At 58.4% G+C, this 21,710-nt stretch overlaps 1 protein-coding gene across 2 annotated transcripts in view; it reads right to left on the reverse strand.

The window, feature by feature from the left end:
- The window catches only part of CYTH1 (cytohesin 1), a 59,995-nt gene that overhangs the window by 27,393 nt on the left and 10,892 nt on the right, over nucleotides 1–21,710 (reverse strand). Inside the window, exon 1 of one of the 2 annotated variants that reach the window (XM_016143236.2) lies at nucleotides 1,098–1,274. The exons of the other annotated variant lie outside the window; for it this stretch is intronic. Coding sequence (XP_015998722.1) covers nucleotides 1,098–1,125 — 28 coding nt within the window. The 5' untranslated portion in view covers nucleotides 1,126–1,274. Of the gene's footprint in view, nucleotides 1–1,097; nucleotides 1,275–21,710 lie in introns of those variants that run through there. 2 annotated transcript variants of the gene reach the window in all.

Below are 21,710 nucleotides of genomic sequence, written 5' to 3' on the forward strand. Positions count from 1 at the left end.
CCCCGCCCGGCCCCACCCACCCCCACCCGCCCCAGACTCTGAAGTGACAGGTAAACACGTCCTCGGTGGGCCCGAAGCCAGGCTCGCCCAGAAGGGCACGGTCCCCAGTGGTCACCGCCTGCCAGGCCAGGTCACACCTACAGGCACGACATCAGTGCGAATATCCTCTTCCGCTCTCGGGAGCGTCTGCTTTTGAGCCAGAGCCCCTGGCTGCTGTGGATGCACCGTGCGGACACGGGAGGTCCCAGAGGGCAGTCCGGCCCCACCCCAGGTCGGCCTGTCGCCGCGGCTGCCCGCCCCGCTCCACGGGCACGCTCCGCGATAACCTGCATTACTAGGAGTGGAACTTGAAAGTGTGTTTCACAAGGAACCAGACAAGCACAAGCATAAAAGGACCCCCAACGTCACTGTGACTTTGTGAACCCCCTTTGCAATGCAGCCCAGTGTCCATTTCGAGCTCCCCTGTAGCCCTTGCTGCTGCCTCGCAGCTCGCAAACACTGCCGTCAGGGGACGCGCGCGCACAGACCCGCGACTCCGGGCGTCGGGAAGCCCGGTCTGCGCCGCATCTCTGGGGATCACAAGCCGCCCAGCTCGCCGGTGTTCACAGCGGGCGTGGGGGTGAAGGAAGAGGAGGCCTCCTCGGCCACGCTCCCTGCTCCCCGCACTGCCCTTCATGAACCTCGCAGGGGGACCTGCTCCGCCCTGAGCCTCGCCTGGTCTCCGCCACCGTCACAGTTCAGTGTCACGCTCACTCTAGACGCAGCGTGACTGCCAGGGCCGCTGCCCACCGCCACACGGACACAAGGGCAGACAGCACGGCCCCCGGCGAGCGGGCCTGCGGGGCCAGGAGGCACCCTGGGCACAGGCTGGGGGCCGGGGGCGTCTTCAGTTCAAACACACACCTAGCGTCTCTGCCCCGCCTCAGCTTCCGAGGCTCGGCTGCCCTCACGCGCCAGCTCCCCCGGAAAACGGCAGACACCAGGCAGCCAGGCGGCCGCTCCTCCCACAAGGCAGTGAAACTGTCACCGCAGGGTTCCGCGTCTCCATCAGAGGAGACAGCTTAACCCCAGCGCAGGCCCGGGCGGCCCGGACTCACCATCCCCCTCCTTGCTTTTAAGGACCATCTTCTTCCGTCACAGCAGGACCCTAGAGGTGGCTCTGTTTTGTTCTTCAAAGGAGAACTCAGCCAAGTTTCGAGGGAGGCGGGGCTGGGTGGGGCAGGACACCTGTGGGCTGTCTAGCCACCCGGACAGCTCAGAGCCGCTTCCTGGGCCGGCAGGAACGGCTGGCTGCACTCGGGGACCAATCAGCCGCAGCCCCGGCGGTGGCGTCACTCGGGGTTCACTGCCCCACCCAGTTCCTGAAGTCAGGCTCGAGCAGCTTCCTGGCAGCCGGACGCCAGCCCTGCTCGCTGGGGCCGCGAGGCCAGCAGCTGCTCCGCTCGCCTCCGCTCGCGTCCGGCCGGGGCCCGCGCGGCCAGGTGAGCCTTCTCGCTCCGGCGTCCCAGTCCTGCCCCGAGCGGAACTGTGAAAGGCCCTGGCCCTCCCGCCAGGAGGTAGCCGCGCGTCTCCTAGGGGATGACTAGGCGATGGCGTCACTGCCTGGTGAGGTCACCCACGAAGCAGGAGGCACAGAGGATGCGAGGAGAGTTCGAGGGCGCCACCCCCGACCGAGGTTCGGCTTCATCCCCGTTCTGCGTCCTCGCCGCCACCGAGCTGCTCCTTTCTGGACGTCCTGATGACACCCGCGACCCACACTCACCGCTCACATCGGACGGCAGTAGTGAGGAAAGAGCCTGGAGCCCACCGCCCAGGGACACCCCCCGACGGCGGGCGGCTGCGTGCGGCTCCTCGTCCTCGCTCACGCACACGCATCTCCCTCCCTGTGTATCTCCTACGTGTCTTCTGCAGGGTACGTGAGATTCTTACTACGTAGTACGTGAAATACAGTTCTCTCTCGACAGATAGTTATGTTACCCCAAGAGGAGAACGTAAATACCTACACGTAGACATGCAGAAATACAGAGAGCTGGACGTTCTACATGTTGCCGTATAACCAGCCATTCTTATCGCAAGCGTTTCCCATGACTACGAATGGGCACCTGCCCCGCGAGACTTCGAGTGGCTTCCCAGCGCTCTGCCGCCCTCCCCGCCCGGGAGCCACGTGCGGGCACCAGCCCTGGTCACTTGCTCAGGACACCGGCGGAGGCTCTGCTGCTGGGTCCGGATGCAGTCCCGTGGGCGCCCGGGAGGGACGGAGGGGCCTGCAGCTCGGGAGTGGACATGTGCGAGCAGCAGGTGGACGCCCAGCTGGCCGCCGGCCTCAGCCTGACTGGGCCCCGAGCCGGGGAAGGACGCAGGGACGGGGTGCAGCTTGCCCGGGGTCCAGGACCTGGCCGTGACCGTGTCTGGCAGCGGGGCCCACCCGGCAGGCCGCCCCTGTGCTCCCCTGGCGATGCCAGCCCCTGCAGCCGGTGTGGGGCGGGGGGTCAGCCTGCCGTCCCCAGCGGACACCAGAGCGCCGCCGCCAGGCACGCCCTGGGGGTGGCCTCGGCCCACCCTCTTCCTCCTTGACTGATGATAAACACGCATGCAGTTCTCAAAAGCGTCATTCTGCAGAGGCGCCTAATCCACACCCGGCTTTTCACTCTGGTCCCGACGCGGACGTCACGGTTGCGCTTCCTCCCGCCCGCCCTCCGCCCACCAGCATCCCGGGCCCCGGGGGCTCGGCGCAAAACCGAGGCTTAATGACTCCCGGTCCGCCCTCCACGCCAGGCGCCAGGCCTGATCTGATGCTGAGCCCACTCCTAAGAGGACAGGCCACTTCCCTCCTCTCCTGTCGGGGGGCACAGTGTTCCCCAGGAGCAGACGCCGTGGCGGGACGGTCTCGGAGCGGAGCCCTGGCGACACCCAGGCCCGCCCCTGCCCCGACGGGCCTCCCCTTCTGCCAGCCGGGGGTGCAAAGGGCTCTCCCTGCCGTCCGCAGTCTGCCCGGGCCTGGTGGCAGGCGCCGCCAGCGCCGCGCGGCGAAGGCGCCTCCCCCCGCGTGGGCTGCCTGCTCCCCCGTCGCCCACGTCGACTGACTGTGTACCTCTCCTTCGCGGTGTGCAGATTACTAACCTGCACGGTGCTGATGTTTTTCTCACCATCTGTCACTTGTTTTTAACACGTGTGGTTTCTTTTGTCTTAGAGGTTTCTAACCTCATCCTCATTCACTTCGCTCAGCTCCCTCTGGGCCCCGAGTACGGGTCCTGGAGACACAGGGGGCCAGTGCGGTGCCCTTGGGGCGTGCACAGCCTCCCAGGAGCTGGGCGGACAGCTGGGGGGCGTAGCGAAGACTCTGGGGCTGCAGGGGTTGGGAGCAGTGGGGAGGCTGGGAGCTGGAGCAGAGGGAGCGAGGGCGGGGGGCTGAGGGGCGGGGCGCTGTCCCGTGTGGGGGCCGCCCGCAGCTCTGGCTCCGCTGTGGGTGCGGTGGGTAGCGGCTGCCAGGGTTTGGATCTGGCCTCCCCTGTAAAGACAGCACTCCGGCTGGCTGTCGGGGAAGAACACACAGTAGGGCAGACGCAGGGAGACCTGCTGGGAGACCCGCACACTCGCCCAGGCCAGCGGCGGTGGCGGCCGAGGCAGGGGGTGGTCAAACCCCTGCCATCCACTTGTGAGGCCGGGGGAAGGAGTCACGGGGAGCCCAAAGCGGGGGGCCGGGCCGGAGCTCCAGGCCCAGGCGCCCACGGCACAGGCCCGGCCTCAGGCTCGACGGCATACACCGCCGTCCCTACCTGGCACAGCGGGCCGCCTCGCAGACCCCGGGCAGCCTTCGCGACAGGTTTCTGTCCCAGCTCCCACGGCCGCTGCAGACACGCCGCCACGCGGGCCTTAAAGCCAGGAGCACGGTGGCCCCCCCGGCCCCCCCGACTTCCGCGTGACGTTCGTTGTTCCAAAGCAGCGCGACGCTGTGTTAGAAAGGAGGTGACGAGCGAGACCGTCAAGGTCCTGAACACGGAAACTTACGACCGAAGCATGGGGGTGGGGGCGACTGCCTAACTTACCACCCACGAGGGGACACTCCGGAGACTGACGGCGGGCGCCACGCAGGACGTCGCCGGCCGCCGGCCGCACAGCGGAGCTGCCCCGGGAACCGACGCGCCGGGCGCTGGCAGCGCCAAGGCCACGGGCGCGTGCGGAAGGCCGCAGCGCGGGGGACACTGGAGCCGCCGCAGAACCAGACAGTCCCCGGGCCTCGGAGCACTGCCTGAGTGCCGAGCCCGGAGCCCGAGCGACTGGCCAGGCCCCGGAAGCAGCGCTAGACCAACCACGTGGAGGAGATCGGTCTGGGCCCGCTGTCCTGAGGCCGCGCGCGGCTGGGATGCAGGTGCTCCTGACCCCGGGCGCCACCGATGGCCCGCGTGCGCCCCCGGCCCCAGCCCCGCGGAGCGGGGAAGGTGAGCGTGCGCAAACGTGTGCAAAATGACGCTGGAAGAAACCTTCCAGAATACGCACGCGACGTGCTGCGGGAAGCTTTTCCTCGTGGGACACCCCCAGGAAGACAGGGCCACGCTCGACGCGCGAGTCTGGAGAGCCAGGGGTGTCTGCAAAGGCGAGGGCAGGGTGTGGGGAGGGCCTGGGCGTGCCGGAGCCCCCAGGGCTAGCGAACAGGAGCAGGCTTTGTCAGGGCAGGGCCTGCAGGGCGGGCTGGCTGAACTGCGGGAGGGGGGTGAGCTAACCGGCAGCACCCGCAGGGAGGAAACGCCCTGACCTCCCTCTCCTGCCGCCCTCAAGCCCCCCGGAGGGCCAGGGACCGCCTCCACCGAGCGCCCCCAGGGCGGCCTCCAGCAGACAGCGGGCGGGGCTGGGCAGAGGGGTGCGCGGGCCCCCTGCTGAAGCCTTCGGGAACCCTGACCCAGCGCCGGGCCTCGGCTCTGAGCTCGGCTTCCGGACCCTCCTTCGCCCGGCCCCGCCGCCTCCCCGGGCTCCCCTCGCCACTCGCGCCCGGCCTCCTCTGTGCACCACACTGACGCTCACGCGTCACACACGAAGCAGCGCCCCAGCCCAGCCCCGCCGCCCGCCCGCTCCCAGGGACGCTGCCCCCCCTGCCAATCGCCCTGTGCTTCTAAACCAGGGGCTCACGCCATCCGTCCTCGGTTTTCCTATTCTGCCCCAAAGATGAAGACTTGGCTCCCCCCACCCCCGACACGCACGCGCACACACCTGCGCACCTGCACAGTCGCACGTGGATTTCTGGTTACATCAGTGTTCAGTACGTCTGTGAACACTGTCACAACTCGGCGACGCCGCGCGCTGTGGCTAAACGATCACAGGCGGTCAGTGCCGTCTTTTTCTGCTTGCTCGGTTTCCTGCCTGTGACTGGCCAGAGGACTAAAGTTGCTGACATGGTCGGAATGCGCGGGGGTGGCTGCGGACACGCCCCCCGTCCCTGCGCCCCTGCCGGCTGCTCCCGCTGCTCCCGCTGCTCCCGCGTCCTCCGAGGACTCCCTCTGCGGCCCCCTGTGCTGGGCCCTGGCTCTTGGGTTCCGCGCGTCACCCTTCCTTGGCTCCCTGACTTTTGGGACCCGTCCTCGAACAACGGAAAGGGTGTGGAGGGCTGGGTTTCAACTACGCTGTCGCGAACTCTGCACGTCTGAAACGCCTCTGTTCTCTCACATGCGAAGGACATTCTGGCTGAGTACAGAATTCCGAGTCGAAATCATTTCTCCTCAATAATGGAGACATTCCCTGTTTTCTGTTCCCACGTGGCTGTTAGCTATGTATTTTGTGTGTGACCTTTCCCCCCTCACAAAGCTTTCAGGATCTTACCTCTACCCTCGGCGCCGTGAACTTTCATAGTAAAGTGTCTAGGCTGAGTCTTTTTCCCATATTATGCAAGCTATCAGGTAAACCCCGGTTCTGAAGTCCCATATTCTTTAACAATTTCCTATCCTTTTTGGGGGGGAGAGTTCTCATTTTTGGTATTTCTATTAGACAGTGAATCTCTACTATGAATCCTTTTTCTTATCTTTTCATTCCTACTTTCCATCTCCTTTTTGAGCTACTTTCTAGGAAGTATTCTTGCAATGGACTGAACGTTTGTGTCTCCCCAAAATCCACGTTGAAACCCCCAATGTGATGGTATCAGGAGGCGGGGCCTTTGGGAGGTGAGCAGGCACTGACGGTGGAGCCCCTGTTATGGGATCAGCACCCCCGTAAGCAGCCGGAGAGCTGGCCAACTCTCCTTCCAGCGCCGAGGCCACAGCAAGAAGACGGGAGGCCTCCCGGCAGCACCCAACCGCGCGGCACCCTGACCTCGGGCCTCCAGCCTCCACGGCTGTGCGGAACAAACGGGCCGCCTCGTCACAACAGCGAACTAAGACGATCCTCTGCTTCGTCCTCCGACTTCCTGTTAAATGTCTGATTCCTGCTATTTTGAATCTGCCAGAACTCACTTTTCATCTCTGAGCATCTTTTGGGACAGTGACCGATCCTTGTTTCACTGACGTGATATCTGAGACTCTTAAGTATAGTTTTTAACACTTTCTTCTTCATCTTCCATGACCGCTTTCTCAACTTTTGCTTCCCGTTCGCTTCGCTCTCATTAATGCTGAGGTTGTCCCTCCCTGTGTGGTAAACACAGGCGACCTCGCCACTGTTAAGAGCAAAGCGGTAATGGCCTGTCGAGCAGCTCTGTGTGGGGGTGCGGCCTACCGAGTGGGGGCGCCACTGTACAGCAGTAAAGCAGCAACAGGCAGAGACCCCCCCAGGAGGGGCTCCATACACTCGTTCATCTTGGGTTAGTGACCCAAAGAAGGATCCTCCGACCTCCTACCTGGGCCGCGTGGCACGTGGGGAGCTAGCTAGGAGGAGGAAGGGTGGGCGCTCACAGGCGAGCACACAGACGTCCACTCTCAGAAGTTAAACCTTCACGTCTGACCACGGCCGCAGCCTGTAGCTCCTGCCACGTCGCTGCCGTCCGAGGCCTGTGACGCCTCGGAGCCCTTCTGGGGCTTGGGGGTAAATCGTTTTGCTTCCTGGTGGCCCCCAACCTGCAGCTTAGACAAGCGGCCAGCAGCAGCAGAGGGGCTCGGGCACTCAGCACACGGGCGTCCTAAAGGCCCCACAGGCGCATCCGCGAGCTGGGAAGGAAAGTGAGAGAGACGTCGGGCGTCTACACACAGGAGTCCGCGGGCGCCTGGGTCCACTGCGAACCCTTCTGAAGGTTCCTGCCGCTTGGATTTCCCAAAAAACGCAGACTTGCACTATTTGTCCTCACAGACATGACTAGCACTGAACAGGTCTTGGAAAAATAAAAAGACTTGAGGGCAAAGAAAGAGGTGTGTGCCACAAGGAATCCAAAGGAAGAATTGCTTGACATGTGCCTCTCGCGCCCGGCAAGGCGCGTGTACCCTGATAGCGTCTGCTAGTACGTGCCTTTGCGAAACGGACTTTTTACCACTTTCATCGTCAAAAGAAAAAAAATCATTTAGAGATTTTTTAAAAATGCCTTTTTACTCTTTATGTACACAATTTGAATTTCAACTTTTTCCAAGAGTCTAACTTTTCCACACACACACACAAAATAAGCAGAATAAGAAAGGTACAATTCTTCACAATGTCTCATTTTCTATATGAAGAAAATCCATTATCCATGCCATAAAATGTCACAAAACTGAAAACTATGCTTTTGAGTTTATGCGTTTTTTTTCTGAGAAGGGTGTCGCCAGCTCTCCAGATGCTCAGAGAGAACCCTCTGAGCCACCGGAACCCTCTGAGCCACCGGAACTTTGTCGGGCAGCGGTGGGGGGCGGGGTGGGGGGTGGAAAGGGGCATCGCCCCCAGGGAGCCCCGGTTAAATGGTGACCTGCTTTCCCGGGGTGACAGAAGGAGGCCCCTCCACGACTTCACTCGGCAGCCATCACCAACATCACCACAGTCCGAGGAGACCCTCGGAGACATGTGCATGCTTCGGAAAATGTGAATGTGACATGTTCCTGATGCTAAACAGACATCTTTCTCCACAGAGAGAGAAGCAACAGCATGATTCACAAATGAGAAGAAACCTGGAGTTGAAATAAACTTCAAACTATGCTTGAAAGCAGCCGCTACGACAGTTTTAAACTCCCACTAAAATAAAGCCGAAAACACTGGGAGTGAGCGATTCGATCTGTGCTGCCCTCTGCTGGCGAGATGCAGAAACCGCTGAAAGGTTTAGGACCGCCGTCTTTGCCAGTAAGTCAAATCTCCTTTGGAGAGCAAGTGGGGAGAAAAGAGGAGAGTCGCGCTCCACCTAGGAACGGGCCGCACTGCGTCCTGAGGAGGTGCCGTGAACGCTGACGCTGGCCGGCCCTCTGCCCGCAAGCCGCGGCGCCCCTGGGGGGACAGGCCGGGCCAGCGGGAGCTGCTGAGATGCAGGCAGGCGGCCCAGCAGGCTAGGAAGTGGTGCGCGCCGTGAGGCGCGGGCCAGGGTGTGGGGGAGGGATGATCAGAGTATGGGAGGTGGCGGTCTGGGCCTCCGAGGGGAGGCGGGGCCCCCCCGCCCGCCGCCCGGAGACAGAAAGGCCACAGGGGCCCTGCTCTCCGGTCCCGGAGCGCGGCCTGCATCTCCATTCCTCTCCGCAGGCTCTGCCCGCCCAGGCCCTTTCCCGCGGGGACACCTGAGCCGGGGACCACAGGCCCGGGGCACGGAGCCTCCGCGTCCAGCCACGCCGTTTGGGAGCGACCTGGCAGCCCGGGTTCCTTACTCTCACCCTGCAAGAGCGGAAGACACTCAGGGCACCGGCGGGTCCTGGCTGGCGCTCACGCACACACGGCCCGTCAGCTTTCAGGTGCATGTGCCGAGTCCTCTGCGCTCCCTCGCAGGAGCTGATCTTCCCCGTGCGCTCCATTTAAACGCCGCCTGCTAAGCTGTGATGACGACCAGGCTGGCCGGGTGCGCGCTGCCAACACGGAGCGGCCACGGCAGCTCCCCGGAAACCACGCAGGGCACAGGGGCCAGGCGGTGACAGCAGCCGCAGCGACCACCCCCCGGTGTGCTACGCACTAGGGCACGAAGGCCCGGTTCTAAGAGCTTAGAGGAGAAAATGGAACGTCGCTTCCTGGGAGAGGCGGGAGAACAGGGGTGGGGAGCAGCAGTCCAAAAAAGGAGTGACTCGAGAAAAGCCACAACGTCAGGGACATCCGTGTTTAAGGGGAGATCCGGGAGGCTGCAGCCCCTCCCTGCGGCCAGAATCTTGAAGGAAGTGGAGGCTGACCTTTTGGGCTGAGCGGGCACTGTCTGGGGGAGGAGGCGCTTTTACCCGGAGCCGCACAAGAAGCCCCTGGATACCTGGTGCTGCCTGACCCCGGCCTGCCGTCTGCCACCGGGAGAACCCCACCTCCCACCAGGCCCACTCGCCTGTCCGTGTTCGCAGAGCAGTGTCGCAGCCTCCCAGGAGTCTGGCCCCCACCTAGCTTCCTCCGCTGAGCTAAGCCTCGGCCCAGTTAGTTACTCTGCACCCCAGGAAGTGCATTTACACCCAAAGTCGCAGAACAGGCATTTGTCGTGGGGTGGGCCGCACACTCTCTTCCCAGCCAGGAAGACTACCTGCAGAGCCGTCTGCATGGAGACACCCGGGAACACAGGCTCCGAGGGGAAAGGACGGGGCGGGCCCAGCAGGAAACAGGCCGCGGCGCTGCTGGCCCGCCCGGAAAGGCCTGCGCCACCACCCGAAGGGACGCGGGCCACCGCACGACTGGCGACCAGGCCGCCGCGAAAGCGCGCGTCAGTCCGCGCAGAAACACCTGCGCTACCACAGACTCCTGAGCATCGAGCAACAGCGCCCTGGAGCAGAGCGGAGGAGTCAGAGGGGCCGGAGGGCAGGGCAGTCCCCGGCGTGGCCGCGCCTGCACGCGCCTTCACTCGGAATAGCTTCAGACCCGCACGGCCCCCTCGCGCCCCGGTCCCCGCCCCGGTCCCCGTGCCCTGGCGCGGCTGCTGACACCGGGGAGCCCCAGGCCGTCGCCCCGGCGGCCCTGGCGGACGGTCACGGCTCGCTCACTGACGCCCTCTCTTCTGGCTGGGCTCCCAGCCCGGGAGACCCCATCACATCCTGCTGCCGAGTCTCCTGAGTCAGGTCTGTCGTGACGGTGCCCTGGTCCTTTCTTGTCCTGGCCTTGACACTGTGCAGAGTGGTCAGTCACTCCGTGCAACGTTCCCCAATGTGGGTTTGTCCATGGTTTTCTCTGGACTTGACTGAAGCCGTGAACTCTGGCAAGAACGACACAGAAGGGGAGGCTGTGTCCTCCTCGGTGCGGCAGGCCAGGGGCCCGGGATGCCAGCCCTGATCATTGGGAAAGCTGGGCCCGCCGGGTTCCTGCGATGGGGCCGTCCCTTTGCGACCAGACCTTGCTGGCAGATCCTGAGAGGACGCAGGCGTCTGCTCCTCACCCTCTCCTCGCCCCGCCGATTTTCGTGTCGATGGCTGCGCAGTCCCCGAGTGGGCCCCCGTGACTTCCGACCCGTCGCCACCATTTCTTGAGTACCTCCTCGCCTCCTGCCAGCACGAGATTTTCCAGGCTGGCTCATTCGTATTTTCCCCTGCCCCAGCCCCTGACTCCACCGTTTCCCCCCAAATCCCTGGTTCCTTTTTAATGGAGAACGGCACTTAGAAACCAAGAGCTGGGCCGGGGGTGTACCACGCAAGCATCCTCAGCTGCCACCAACGCCGCCGATCGGCCTTCCAAAAGACCACCCCAGGTCCCCGCCACACGCTACCGGGACACCCCAGGCGAGGCTACGGCAACCAGGGCTGCCGTCCCTGCGCTTCCTGTTTCTCAGCAGTGACTGATGCACTTACTCCCCGCCTCAGAGACCCGGGTTAGAGACCCAGGTTAGAGACCCGGGGGTTAGAGACCCGGGGGGTTAGAGACCCGGGTTAGAGACCCGCCTCAGAGGCCCGGGTTAGAGACCCTAGGGTTAGAGACCCGGGTTAGAGACCCGCCTCAGAGGCCCGGGTTAGAGCCCAGGTTAGAGACCCGGGGGTTAGAGACCCGAGGGTTAGAGACCCAGGTCAGAGACCCGCCTCAGGGACCCGGGTTAGAGACCCGCGCCCCTGCTGCGCGGCCCATGCCCACCGTCCTGTCTCCGAACGCAGTTTCTCTTTTCATTGGTTTGTGAGGACTCTTCACGCGTTTGGACAGTGACCCTTTGCTTGCGTTTTAGATATTTTTTCCAACTATACTGCCCATCTTCACTTTTTTATGGGAGCTTTTGTCACACAAAATAGAAAATATAAATACTTATATAGTAAGTCCATCTCTCTGAAGTCAGGTCTGTCACCTGCTTTTCCTTCTCCGACTTCGGAGTTTTGAGACCTGCCTGGGAAGTGTGATCCTTCCCAATAAAACTGTACAAACGTTCACTTTAAATTTTACATAGATGTGTGTGTATGCTTTCGTATTTATATTTTTATTTGTCATTCTATTAAAAAAACCTCCAGATGAATTAGAAATCAACATGTATATATTATATGTAATTCAAAATTTTCTAAAAGGCATGTTAAATAATTAAAAGAAACAGGTAAAATGAACTTTAATGATATATTTTATCTAACCCAAACGATCTAAAACATTAGCATTTCAACATATAATCAATGTGATAAGTAACATTTTGCATGTTTTTGTAGTAAGTTTCACAAGCCAGTGAGGTCCCCAGAAAGCAGCCTTTGAGTGCGCGGGGGCGGGGCCGGGGGTGGGGCCAGGGGCGGGGCCGGGGCGGGGCCGAGGGCGGGGCCAGCTGCTCACTCATCTGGTTGTACCTTCTTGAAACAGTATCCCGCATGTTCGCTCCGGGAAAGTACTGAAAGACTTGAACATCCACTCGTGACTGAGAACAACTCCTGGCAAACTAAAACGAAGTCTATTTGAATGTGGCGAGGGCATCTAGGGGCAGCTTGACGGTAACTGCTATACTCTGCGGGGGCCGCTGAAAGCTTCTCCTTTAAGACTGGGAGGAAGCGAAGGTGTTTCTCGGCCAACTCCATTCCCACCCAACCTTTCCCACCCGGGAGGGTCAGGCCTGAAAGCCCGAGCCAACCAAACAGGGCAAGAGAAAAGCCATGAGGCCTGGAAAGAGGAGAAGATGAAGCCAGTATTATCGCAGCTGGTTCAACAGTCCACACGGAAAAGGTAAAAGAACCTGAAGACAAACGTTGGAATCCTCAGTGGGCTTAACAAGGCTGCTGGTTACAAAGCCCGCATATGAAGCACAAGGCCTCTCATTGCATTCACGACCGACTGTAACTAAAACAGCTAGTAATAAGCCTGTCGACAATGTGCAAGAGCTTTACGGGAAAAATGACGAAATGTTATCAAAATACTAAAGAGAACCTCAGTAAAGGGAGAGAAAACTACCAAAGAAGCCAATTCCTGTCTCCAGATGAGGCACAGATTCACTGCGGTGGCAAATCGCAACTCTGGCGGGTTTTGTTTGTTTAGGGATTGTAAACACTGTACCGGCGTGGCAGAGGCCAGCGAACTGAATACAGCGCCCGGGATCGGCCCCAGACAGACATGAACACTGGACGTATGACAGAGCTGGCAACGCGGACAGCGGCGGGGTGGGGGGACGCAGACCGAGCTTTCTATAAATGCTGCTGGGGATATATCCGTCACATGGACGCCAGGAAATGAATGTGCATGGTCACGGCAGACTCTGAAGCAGTAATAACCCCGAACTGGAAACCACCTAAATGTCCACCAAAAGTGGAACAGATTTTTTTTTTTAATCGCGGCATATTCCAACAAGTACTACATGTTGGTAAAAATGAACAGACTACAGCTATGTGAAACGAAATGGGAAAGTCCACAGACATAATGGTAAGGGAAAAAAGCCTCTAAAATTAGGAGAAAACTTTAATGGAAGAACCTGACACCAAATCCAAACACGAAAAGCGAGAAGGCCAGACCAAGACATTTCCTGATATGCAAACTGAGAACGCAGACCTCCCGCACCCCCTCTCTCAGGAAACTTCTAGACCATGCCCTTCTGCCAGCTCGAGGTGAACCAAAAGCAGAAAAGACACTGGCCTAGGGAAGGTGATCCAACAGAGACCTGGCCTCAGAATGACGGCAGGGAAGTCGGCACAGGCTACAGAGCAGACCTGGGAGCAACTTAACTGGGTCTGAGCAGACACACGGGGTCCCGGGGGACAGCTAACTGATGCGCTAGAGAGAAAGCTTTACAGACGAGCTCAGGGCAAAGAGGGAGAGTTTTACAAAGCAGCTGACCACTTCCAAAAAACCAGGCGAAGGACAAACTGAGACCACAACAGCTCCAGGAAACACGGAGCGCTGGCTGAAGAGCACTTTGTGGCTCCAGAGAGTGTCATGGTCAGCAGAAAGGCCACAGCCCATTCCGAAAGTGGCAACCGTGCAGCAGCAGAACAGTATTTTAAATCTGGAGCTACATCACGTGACAAACCGCTAAAGAAATTCAAAATGGCTGCCCCCAGCAGAGCCCCAAGCTGGAGCAGGAAATTGCTGTTTTTCATGATGGCCCTTCAGTTCTATATGCCTTGTCTTTTCTCCAAGGTGGCAAATGTAGTTTGTTATTTAAAAGACGTATTTGCATATTAGACAGGCTTTGAGAGAAGGGGCTGAAATCAGTGCAGGGCTTCCAAAGGTCGGAGGTCAAGGGGAGTTGGTGCTGATGACACTGAAGGCTCTACTGCCCATATGGGGACAACGATGTCTGAAAAATTACTTTAATCTGAAAACGGTACCAAGTGTTAAATTTCCTTGAAGTAGAATTTTTAGAAATTGAGATATAGTTCACAAAACATAAAATTCACGCTTTAAAGTATACAATTAAGTGGTTTTTGACAGTCACGAAGTTACGTGACTACCACCACTACCGAAGTCTAGAATTTTTTTATCGCCCCAAGAGGACAGGCCCACTGTCCACGCCCCGCTCCGCCCCTGCAACCTCTGATGCGCTCCCCGCCTCTACGTGGCTTCGTTCTTTACTTAAGGCTGAACAACATTCCACTGACTGGCTGTGCCCATTCATCGATTCATCTCATGATACTGCCAGACGCATTCGTGTAAATTTTTGTGCGGTGTACAATCTCCTAATGTATGCATGTGTACCATCACTGTGTTAAAAGCAAATTTTGAAATACCTTCCATTTGCCTATCTGAATCCTACCTATTCTCCCCGTCCACTCCAGAGCCCCCCAACCCCATGCTCTCGCTTCACGCGCCACGCCCCATGTACGGGAAAGAAAAGGTGTTGACCCAGATTTGGTGAGTTTCCCCTCTAACCAGTCTACGGTTCTGTGAACGAGACCCCCCTTCTCACGGGTGACAAGTGTCTGCGGAACTGACTCCCTAAGCCCACAGGCACTCACGGGGTAAGCAGGCTAGGGGTGCCCTCGCTCAGTGCAAACGCGCACCGCCCCAGCGTGATCCACGGACGTGTTTAAGACAGAGCAAGCCCACGTGGATCTGCGGGGGGGCACAGTGACGCAGCCGTCGGGAAAGTTCGCCATTTAACTGGATCGAGCTCGTGCGCACGGCTCCCGTGCCCGTTACAGACTCGGCTGGCACGTCTGGAAACGATCTCGCTGGCACTCTCACTACTTGGGGGGATACAAAAATAAACGAGGTGCTTAAGTTAATTCACTGGGTTTTCTGCGCACTGCTAAACTAAATCCAATTAGTGATTTTTAGAAAAAATGCTCCAGTCTCCGCTAAATATGATGCGGCCGGCGCCACGGAGTGACGCCAGGACGTTCAGGAAACAGGGTCACCACGGCGCCAAGCACCTAACACGGCGCCTAACGTCGACTCCACCTGGAAAACAAAAATTAGAAGACGAGAACCCATGTCCTCTGACAACTGACGAGCACACACACTCGGGGCGGGGCTCTGCCCTCGCTCACTGTGCCGGGACCTCGTGAAGCTGGGGCTCAGCACCGCGCCCCCTTCCTGTTTCCCGCGCCTTCTCCGCCTGCTAATTTCACATCACTGCCTTTCATGCAAAACCACGAGTTACAAAATGGGTGCGCCCCACCCATCCCTTCCTCAGCTGACAGAGCACAGACTGCAGCGAGAAGCCGTCCCATGACGGAGGAACCGGGGAGGAAGGCGGACCGCGCCCACGCGGAGCGAGGGGGCAGGGGACAGCGTGCCCGGAGTCACGGGGCCAACGGCTTCTGGATCCCTGTCACTGGTCTTACATCGAACTAAGCAGAACCCACTGTTGTGCCTAAAATCTAATCTTGTTTTGCAAGGCAGGTGGCGCAGTAAAAAAACAATACAAACAAGACGACTAACGACCTGCTTTTGAAAGGGTGTTGAAGGCCTTCGAGGTCTTCCTCAGCTCTTACTTAAACCACTGTTTGGAAGTTTATTTCCCTTTAAAAACTTCCCTTCCAGTCCCCCAAAAATTCCCATTCGTAGAAGCTGCCATTCCCCAAAGAAACGTGGGTGCTCCCACGATAACCCCAAATATCTGCTGAGCCAATGGCTTCTCAGCTTGTTCTCTCCGGGTCAGCCTGAGAGGGACAAGCGACCAACCGGCGTGGTGCCCTGGGAGCCGGGGTCCTCCACCACCAGTAGTGGCAGAGATGGAGGAGGCAGATGGCTTCGGAACAGGTCACATTAATGAACTGGAGAATGGGGGGACGGAGGAACCGGGGTTGACGCCCGGCATTTGACTCACACGTGATGTGGACAGACACGCGATTCCCCAGGATGTGGGCACAGCACCAGGGGCTCTGCCGTGAGACACCGTCAGACGTCGTGGGCGGCGGCGGGGGGAGGGTGGCAGGCGAGGCGGGAGCCAGAGCTGAGGACGGGCCTCACCATCAGGAGGCTGTGTCCTCGGGCGTCACCGCTGACGCCCAACGGGGGGCTCACTGAACCAGTGCTCCCAGGAGAACCACAGGCGGGGGCCCGATCGCAACATTTCTCCACGGACCAACACAGAACTCGCCCCAGGCGTGTATCTGTTTACGGCCGCCGCACGGTCTAACTGCTGCCTCCCTGACACTGAACTCACACCCGAAGGAGGCTCGCCCGGCACACGCGCCGCTCCGCGGGGGCGCGTCGCAGCCTTCCTGCACGGGGGGCCCCCGACCGCACTTCGGTGCTGTGCTCGGGGGCGGGGGGGGGTCGCCAATGAGCGGCACAAAACTGCGGCACCAAGGAGAGCACTAAAGGACCCTTTCGCGGGAGAGCCGCACCGAGGGCATGGCCGCCGGGGCCCCGCGGCCGGCGACTCGCCCTCAGGCCCCGCGCGGGCTCGCACGCGACCGCAAAGGCACCACCGTCGTGCTGCTTTGGGATGACAAAGGTCAGTGAGCAGGCAGGTTCACAGATGACGAGGCCCAGCCGCAGACACGCGGGAGACGGCGGGGGACGGTGGGGGACGGGTGGGGGGCGGGCGGTCCTTAGAGCTAGGTGACGTCAGATGCTGGCCCCGAGTGTTTGACAGATGTGACGACCGGGGAAGAAACAGGGAGGAACTTGGCCCAGTTCACAGATGTGCACCCTGAGGTCAGGGACACACCCCCCGGCCCCCCTCACCAGGCCTACAGCTGACGGGGAGCCCCTCCTGACCGCCCTCCAGTCGCCGTGGTGAGGATGTGGGAGGGAGACCCGTTCGTTGCTCTCTGCTGCCGCGAAAAGCTTCATCATGTGCATTTCAGAGGGACTTTCATAGAAGTTGCCTTCGAAAAGTATCTAATTGGAGGAAAATATTATCAATTAACTGGTTTTGGAGCTGTGAGGACAAATAAGGCCGCCAATGGTTAAGACAACAACTACAAAAGCATGTAAGTTAGTTTGTAACTCAGACCGAGTAAAGGTTAAGTAATGTCACAAACCCCAGCTCGCCAAGTGATTGCACAGAGTGAATTTCATATTGAAAATGTAAAGTGCCCAAGTAAAGGCAAAGCCGCAGGTAGTGCTGGGGGCCACGAAACCCCCAGCTCGTGGGTACAGGGCAGTCCTGCCGGAAGTCACGCGTAACCCTGGCTGGGAAACAAGACGTCCAAGACGACCCTGAGAAAAAGAGCGACGCAGGGGTTCCCAAGTCTCCCCCCAAAGGTTTGCTCCCCCTCTCCTGGAACGGTTAGCGCGTCCGTGACGGAGGGGGGACGCGGGCCCCCAGGCGCGTGAGGACGGCTCGCCCCACCTTCGGGCTCACAGACGGCAGGGCGCGGCCTGGTGGCGCCCCTCGTCAGTCACGCGGCACCCCGCAGATCGCAAACCCCGAACCAAGCAGCGCTAACAAGCGAGCAGAGCACAGAACACAGAACTGAGCGGACTAGGCCGACTCGCCACGCTGCGATTACAAAAAGGCCCACGTCCCCAACTTCCTTTCTTTTTTTTTTTTTTTTTTGGAGCTTATCTGGCGTTACAGGACGACATCCTGGTTCACACACACATCCACGAACACGGAACGCTCGCAGGCTCCGCTTCCTGCTGTAGATGCGGCGGCTGTGCGGGGCCTGGGTGCCACCGAGGACGGTGCGCACGCTCGCTCTCAGCGCCGTTCCCGGGGCACGGTAGTTGGCCCGACAGACTTCACGCTGGCTCTTTCTCTTGTAGCTGACGTACCACATTACGTTACTTTCAGATACACTCAACTTCAAATTTAAGTTAAATTTCTTCTTAACTCCCACCACGTAGCTCATCAGGGGACACAGGTCACCTATTCTTTACAAAACCTCTTAATTAACACCTTAGTTCTAAGGCAAAGATCATCTGCCTGGTAGTTCAAACTCCAAAATCCCTTAAACCACAGAACTGTCCTAAAATAATTTTTTAAATCCCCTTTTTAACAACGTTGAGCTCCCTTCCCTTTTTAAGGGAGACGTGCCACTTGCGGTGGCAGTGGTGACGTCACTCTAGTGGGTGGCAAAGGCTGGCTGATGACATGAGGGTCCCTGACCTCCGGCCCACTCGGGAACAGAGTGACCATGGAGGCTCCGCCATGTTGTCTCGCAAACGTCATACAAAAGCCACAAGCCGCCCAGAGAAGCCTGCCCAGACAGGGACCTCTGAACAGGGGAAGCACAGGAGCGGCATGCTTGCGACGCCGACAGAACTTTCCAGAAGGACACTACGCCACCTCCCGATGTCTGCAGTGCTCTTAGGTGAATCTGCTTACCCATGAGAATTTATACATTTAAATTTTGAATGAAGTTTTTACTCTAATTTGAAGGAAGTACAAAGTTGTGATTTTTACTGCAGGAACAGAATTTTTTTTTTCATTTAGTTTCAAGTTTTATGACACTTTTTTAAAAACATAAATCCAAATTTTTTTTTGACTGATCCAAAATCATAATATTCTTAACTGATTCTCATTATACTTACATTGAATAAAAGCTTTTCTGATACTTACTTTAAAAGCAGTTTACATACCATTCTTCATTACCCCTATTACAGCTTACGCATCATCAAACATTTTTAAAGAGAAAAGAAACACCCTACCACACAACCCAGCCGTTCCATTCACAGGTCTTAACCCAAGAGAAATGAGAACATGTCCACACGACGACATGCGTGTGGACAGACAAGCGGCTTTACTCACCACGGCCCCAGAGGAAACGACCTACATCTTCCTGACAGGTGCACGGACAGATACACGTGGCCTAGCAAGACGGCGGGGTGCCACTCAGCAGCAGGCGTGACCGACACCCCTGACAGTGACCTCGAACCCCCACGCTGCGCGACGGCCAGCCAGAGCGCACTGCGTGGTTCCAGTCCCACGGAATTCTGGGACGCGCTGACCGCGGTGACCTAACGCGCACGGGGTGGGAGCCCGGGCTGCAAAGGGGGACGCAGAACCCTCAGGGCAGCACAAATGTCCTGCATTGTGTCTGATTTCACGGGCAGACGGACCTGTCAAACACAGCTCGTCAAATCGTTCACTGTAGATGGGCAGTTTATTGTGTGCAAATTATACCTTAATAAAGTTAATTTAGAACTACTACAAGACAATTCTAATTGGAAAACAAAATTTTTTAAAATCTAAATAGTAATTGAAAATTACATAACTAACCAATGTTACCCCAATAAACTTAAAAATAAAATTTAAATAATGAATTAATTTAGCCTAAAAAAATGACAGGTTTTCTTGTAAAGTTTGCAGCAAACAGATAAACAGGTGTGACTGTGCTCGCGCTCAGCGGCCACACGGGCATCCCGGTCTGGTCCGCCGCGGAGGCTCCGGGGCCCTGGGGAGTGTCCGGGGGCCCGGCCCCCGCTGCTGACACTCCCCGACTGACGCACAGGGCGCGCCTCACTGGGTCCCTCACAGTGACCGGAGGGGCAGGTCCGGCTGTGTCGCGACCCAATTCTGTGCCCTTTAGAGAAGAAGTCTGTCCACAGCCCAAGGCGGCCAGAGCAAAAATTAAGGCTGACTGTCGTGAGATCTGTGACAGCGCGTTCCGGAAAGAGCATCGAAAGACGGCGCCAGCACGCAAGGCGGGGGCATCTGTCAGCCACGGCCCCTCGCCAGGCGCGTCGACCCGTCTGCACGGTCAAGCATCTCAACGCCCGTCCTTCCAGAAATACACCATGGCTTACGTGGACTCACTTTTAAAAGCCTCTATCACATTTCGGGGACAGAGATGTCTATAAGAAGACCTTGTCAGTCCAAGGGGACATGCAAATGCTGACAAGTTAGGGACACAGAGTTCAACCACTGGCCTGTGTCCAACAAACACGGCAAAAATTAGCCTGAGATTATGCACAGGTGGGAAGCAGGTGCATTCTCGCCTTAACTTCACCGCTTAAGAAAACCTCATCTGAACCCCTCAGAGAAACGGAACGGATAAAACAGACGCTGTGCAGAGGAACCTGCTCCCTTTCCAGAATGGAAGCTCCCCAAGCACTCTGCTCACGTCTGGATCCCCAGCCCCCGAGAGCGCCCGGCCCCTCGCAGGCCTGGGTATGCGTCTGCCCAGAGGATGATTGGAAGGTGACCGGGGAAGAAGCTGCCGTGTCCTGTCCTGACTGACACGACACTACGCGAGATCTCAGAACAGCCACAGCTCCCCCCACCAGCACTGAGAAAAGAGGAAAAATATATTTAGAAGTTACACCCAAAAGCTAAACAAGTAAACACAATTCAGTGTTGAGAAACGCGAATTAACAAATCTCATCGCGAACTAACCAGCGAGAAGTGTGACCTGACAGGACTCTCTGGAAAACCACTCGGCGGCACACGTCGCGAGTGAGCGCGCACCGGTGAGCACACCGACCCCACGGACTCGCCACGTACGGGACTCTCGCGTAAGAAAACAACTGGGAACACGCACGAAGTTTTGCCAGCAAAACTGTTACAGGGTCATTTGTTACAGCAACAAAGTGGAAGCTTCTCGAGAACCGACAGAGGACAGTTAGCGAAGTGGCCGTGCACCCCAGTCAGCTGCGCTCGGCAGAGACAGGCGCCGTGGGCCCAGCGCCCCCACGAGTCTGTCACATGTGGTCGGTCAAGGAGACCACAGCACGGCTTGCGGGATCCCAGGGGAGGGGCCCGGCGAGTTCGCCGCTGCAAAAGCTGCGAGCCCGCGGTCCTTGCTCCTCGGCCGCGGCCCAACCCAATTCAAGCGCGGCCGTGGTCTGGGACCATCGTGCCCCCCTGGGACGGGGGCCGGGGGAAGCGGAGGCCCGCTGCCGGCAGTGCTGTGTACTCAACCGCCTGGTTCTGGCCCAGTGACTTTCGCCACCTGCTTGGAGCTCCCACGGGGCTGTGGGGAGCCGGGGGCCTGCCCGTCCTTCCGTGAAGCCCCCCACCGCTGTCCTCCGTGAGGGGGGGCTCCTTCCCGACAGATGCCACCAAAAAACTGTCCACAAACAAAATTTAATGGTGAAGAAAAACACGTGTTTAAAAAAAAAATACAAAATATCCCACAGAATAACTAAAAGCATTTGTTAAACTTATTTTTTAAATTCTGAAATGCGAATTTGTTAATTTACATTCATTATTCCCACAATTGCCAAAAAGGACCGGAGGCAGGTAAACACGTAGGAATGTGCACAGGAAATGGCACCAAAGTGTTCAGGGTGACAGGGTGACAGCCCCGCGGGGCTTTGCCACACTCTCCCCTCCGCTGCGCAGGCATTTAGAAGATTTCCATAATAATTTGGTTTTCAAAGTTTGCCCAAGTGCTTAAGAAGGATACCCACACGCAGGGCCTCCCAGCACACCCCCTGAAGTGGCGTAATTCCCAGACCATGGACCCACAGACCCGAGGAGAGGCCAAAAGCTGCTCGGAAGACCCCTCCGGCGAGGCAGTGGCCGGGCCGGGCAGCCCACGGCCCCAGTGATGAGGGGAAGTGTCTCCTGGGTCACTTCCTCTGCTGGACAGATCGGAGCCCTAAGATGGCACCTGTCCACGGGCCGCCAGCAGCAGAGTCACACAGGGACAGTGCACTCTAAAAGGAACAAACGCAGACCGTGCAGGAACTCGGGATGCTGAGGCGGGGAGGTAGATACACCTGGCAGCCATATAGGAGTTAAAAAGAAAAAAAAAAAAAAAAAACTTGGTTATTTTCTGCTTCTTCGATGCGCTGGGCCTCTTCTTAAAAACCTCTGCTTGAAAGCTCAGAGCCCTCTAAGGGGAATCCAGAATGGCCTAAAGCAAAGCACAGGGGACCGGTACAGCTGTGGACAGGCCTGCTCACTGCCCTGGACACGCAGACCCTCATGTCGCCATTTCGCACAC

The sequence above is a fragment of the Rousettus aegyptiacus genome, unplaced genomic scaffold, assembly GCF_014176215.1.
Source record: "Rousettus aegyptiacus isolate mRouAeg1 unplaced genomic scaffold, mRouAeg1.p scaffold_m13_p_6, whole genome shotgun sequence".
NCBI lineage: Eukaryota > Metazoa > Chordata > Mammalia > Chiroptera > Pteropodidae > Rousettus > Rousettus aegyptiacus.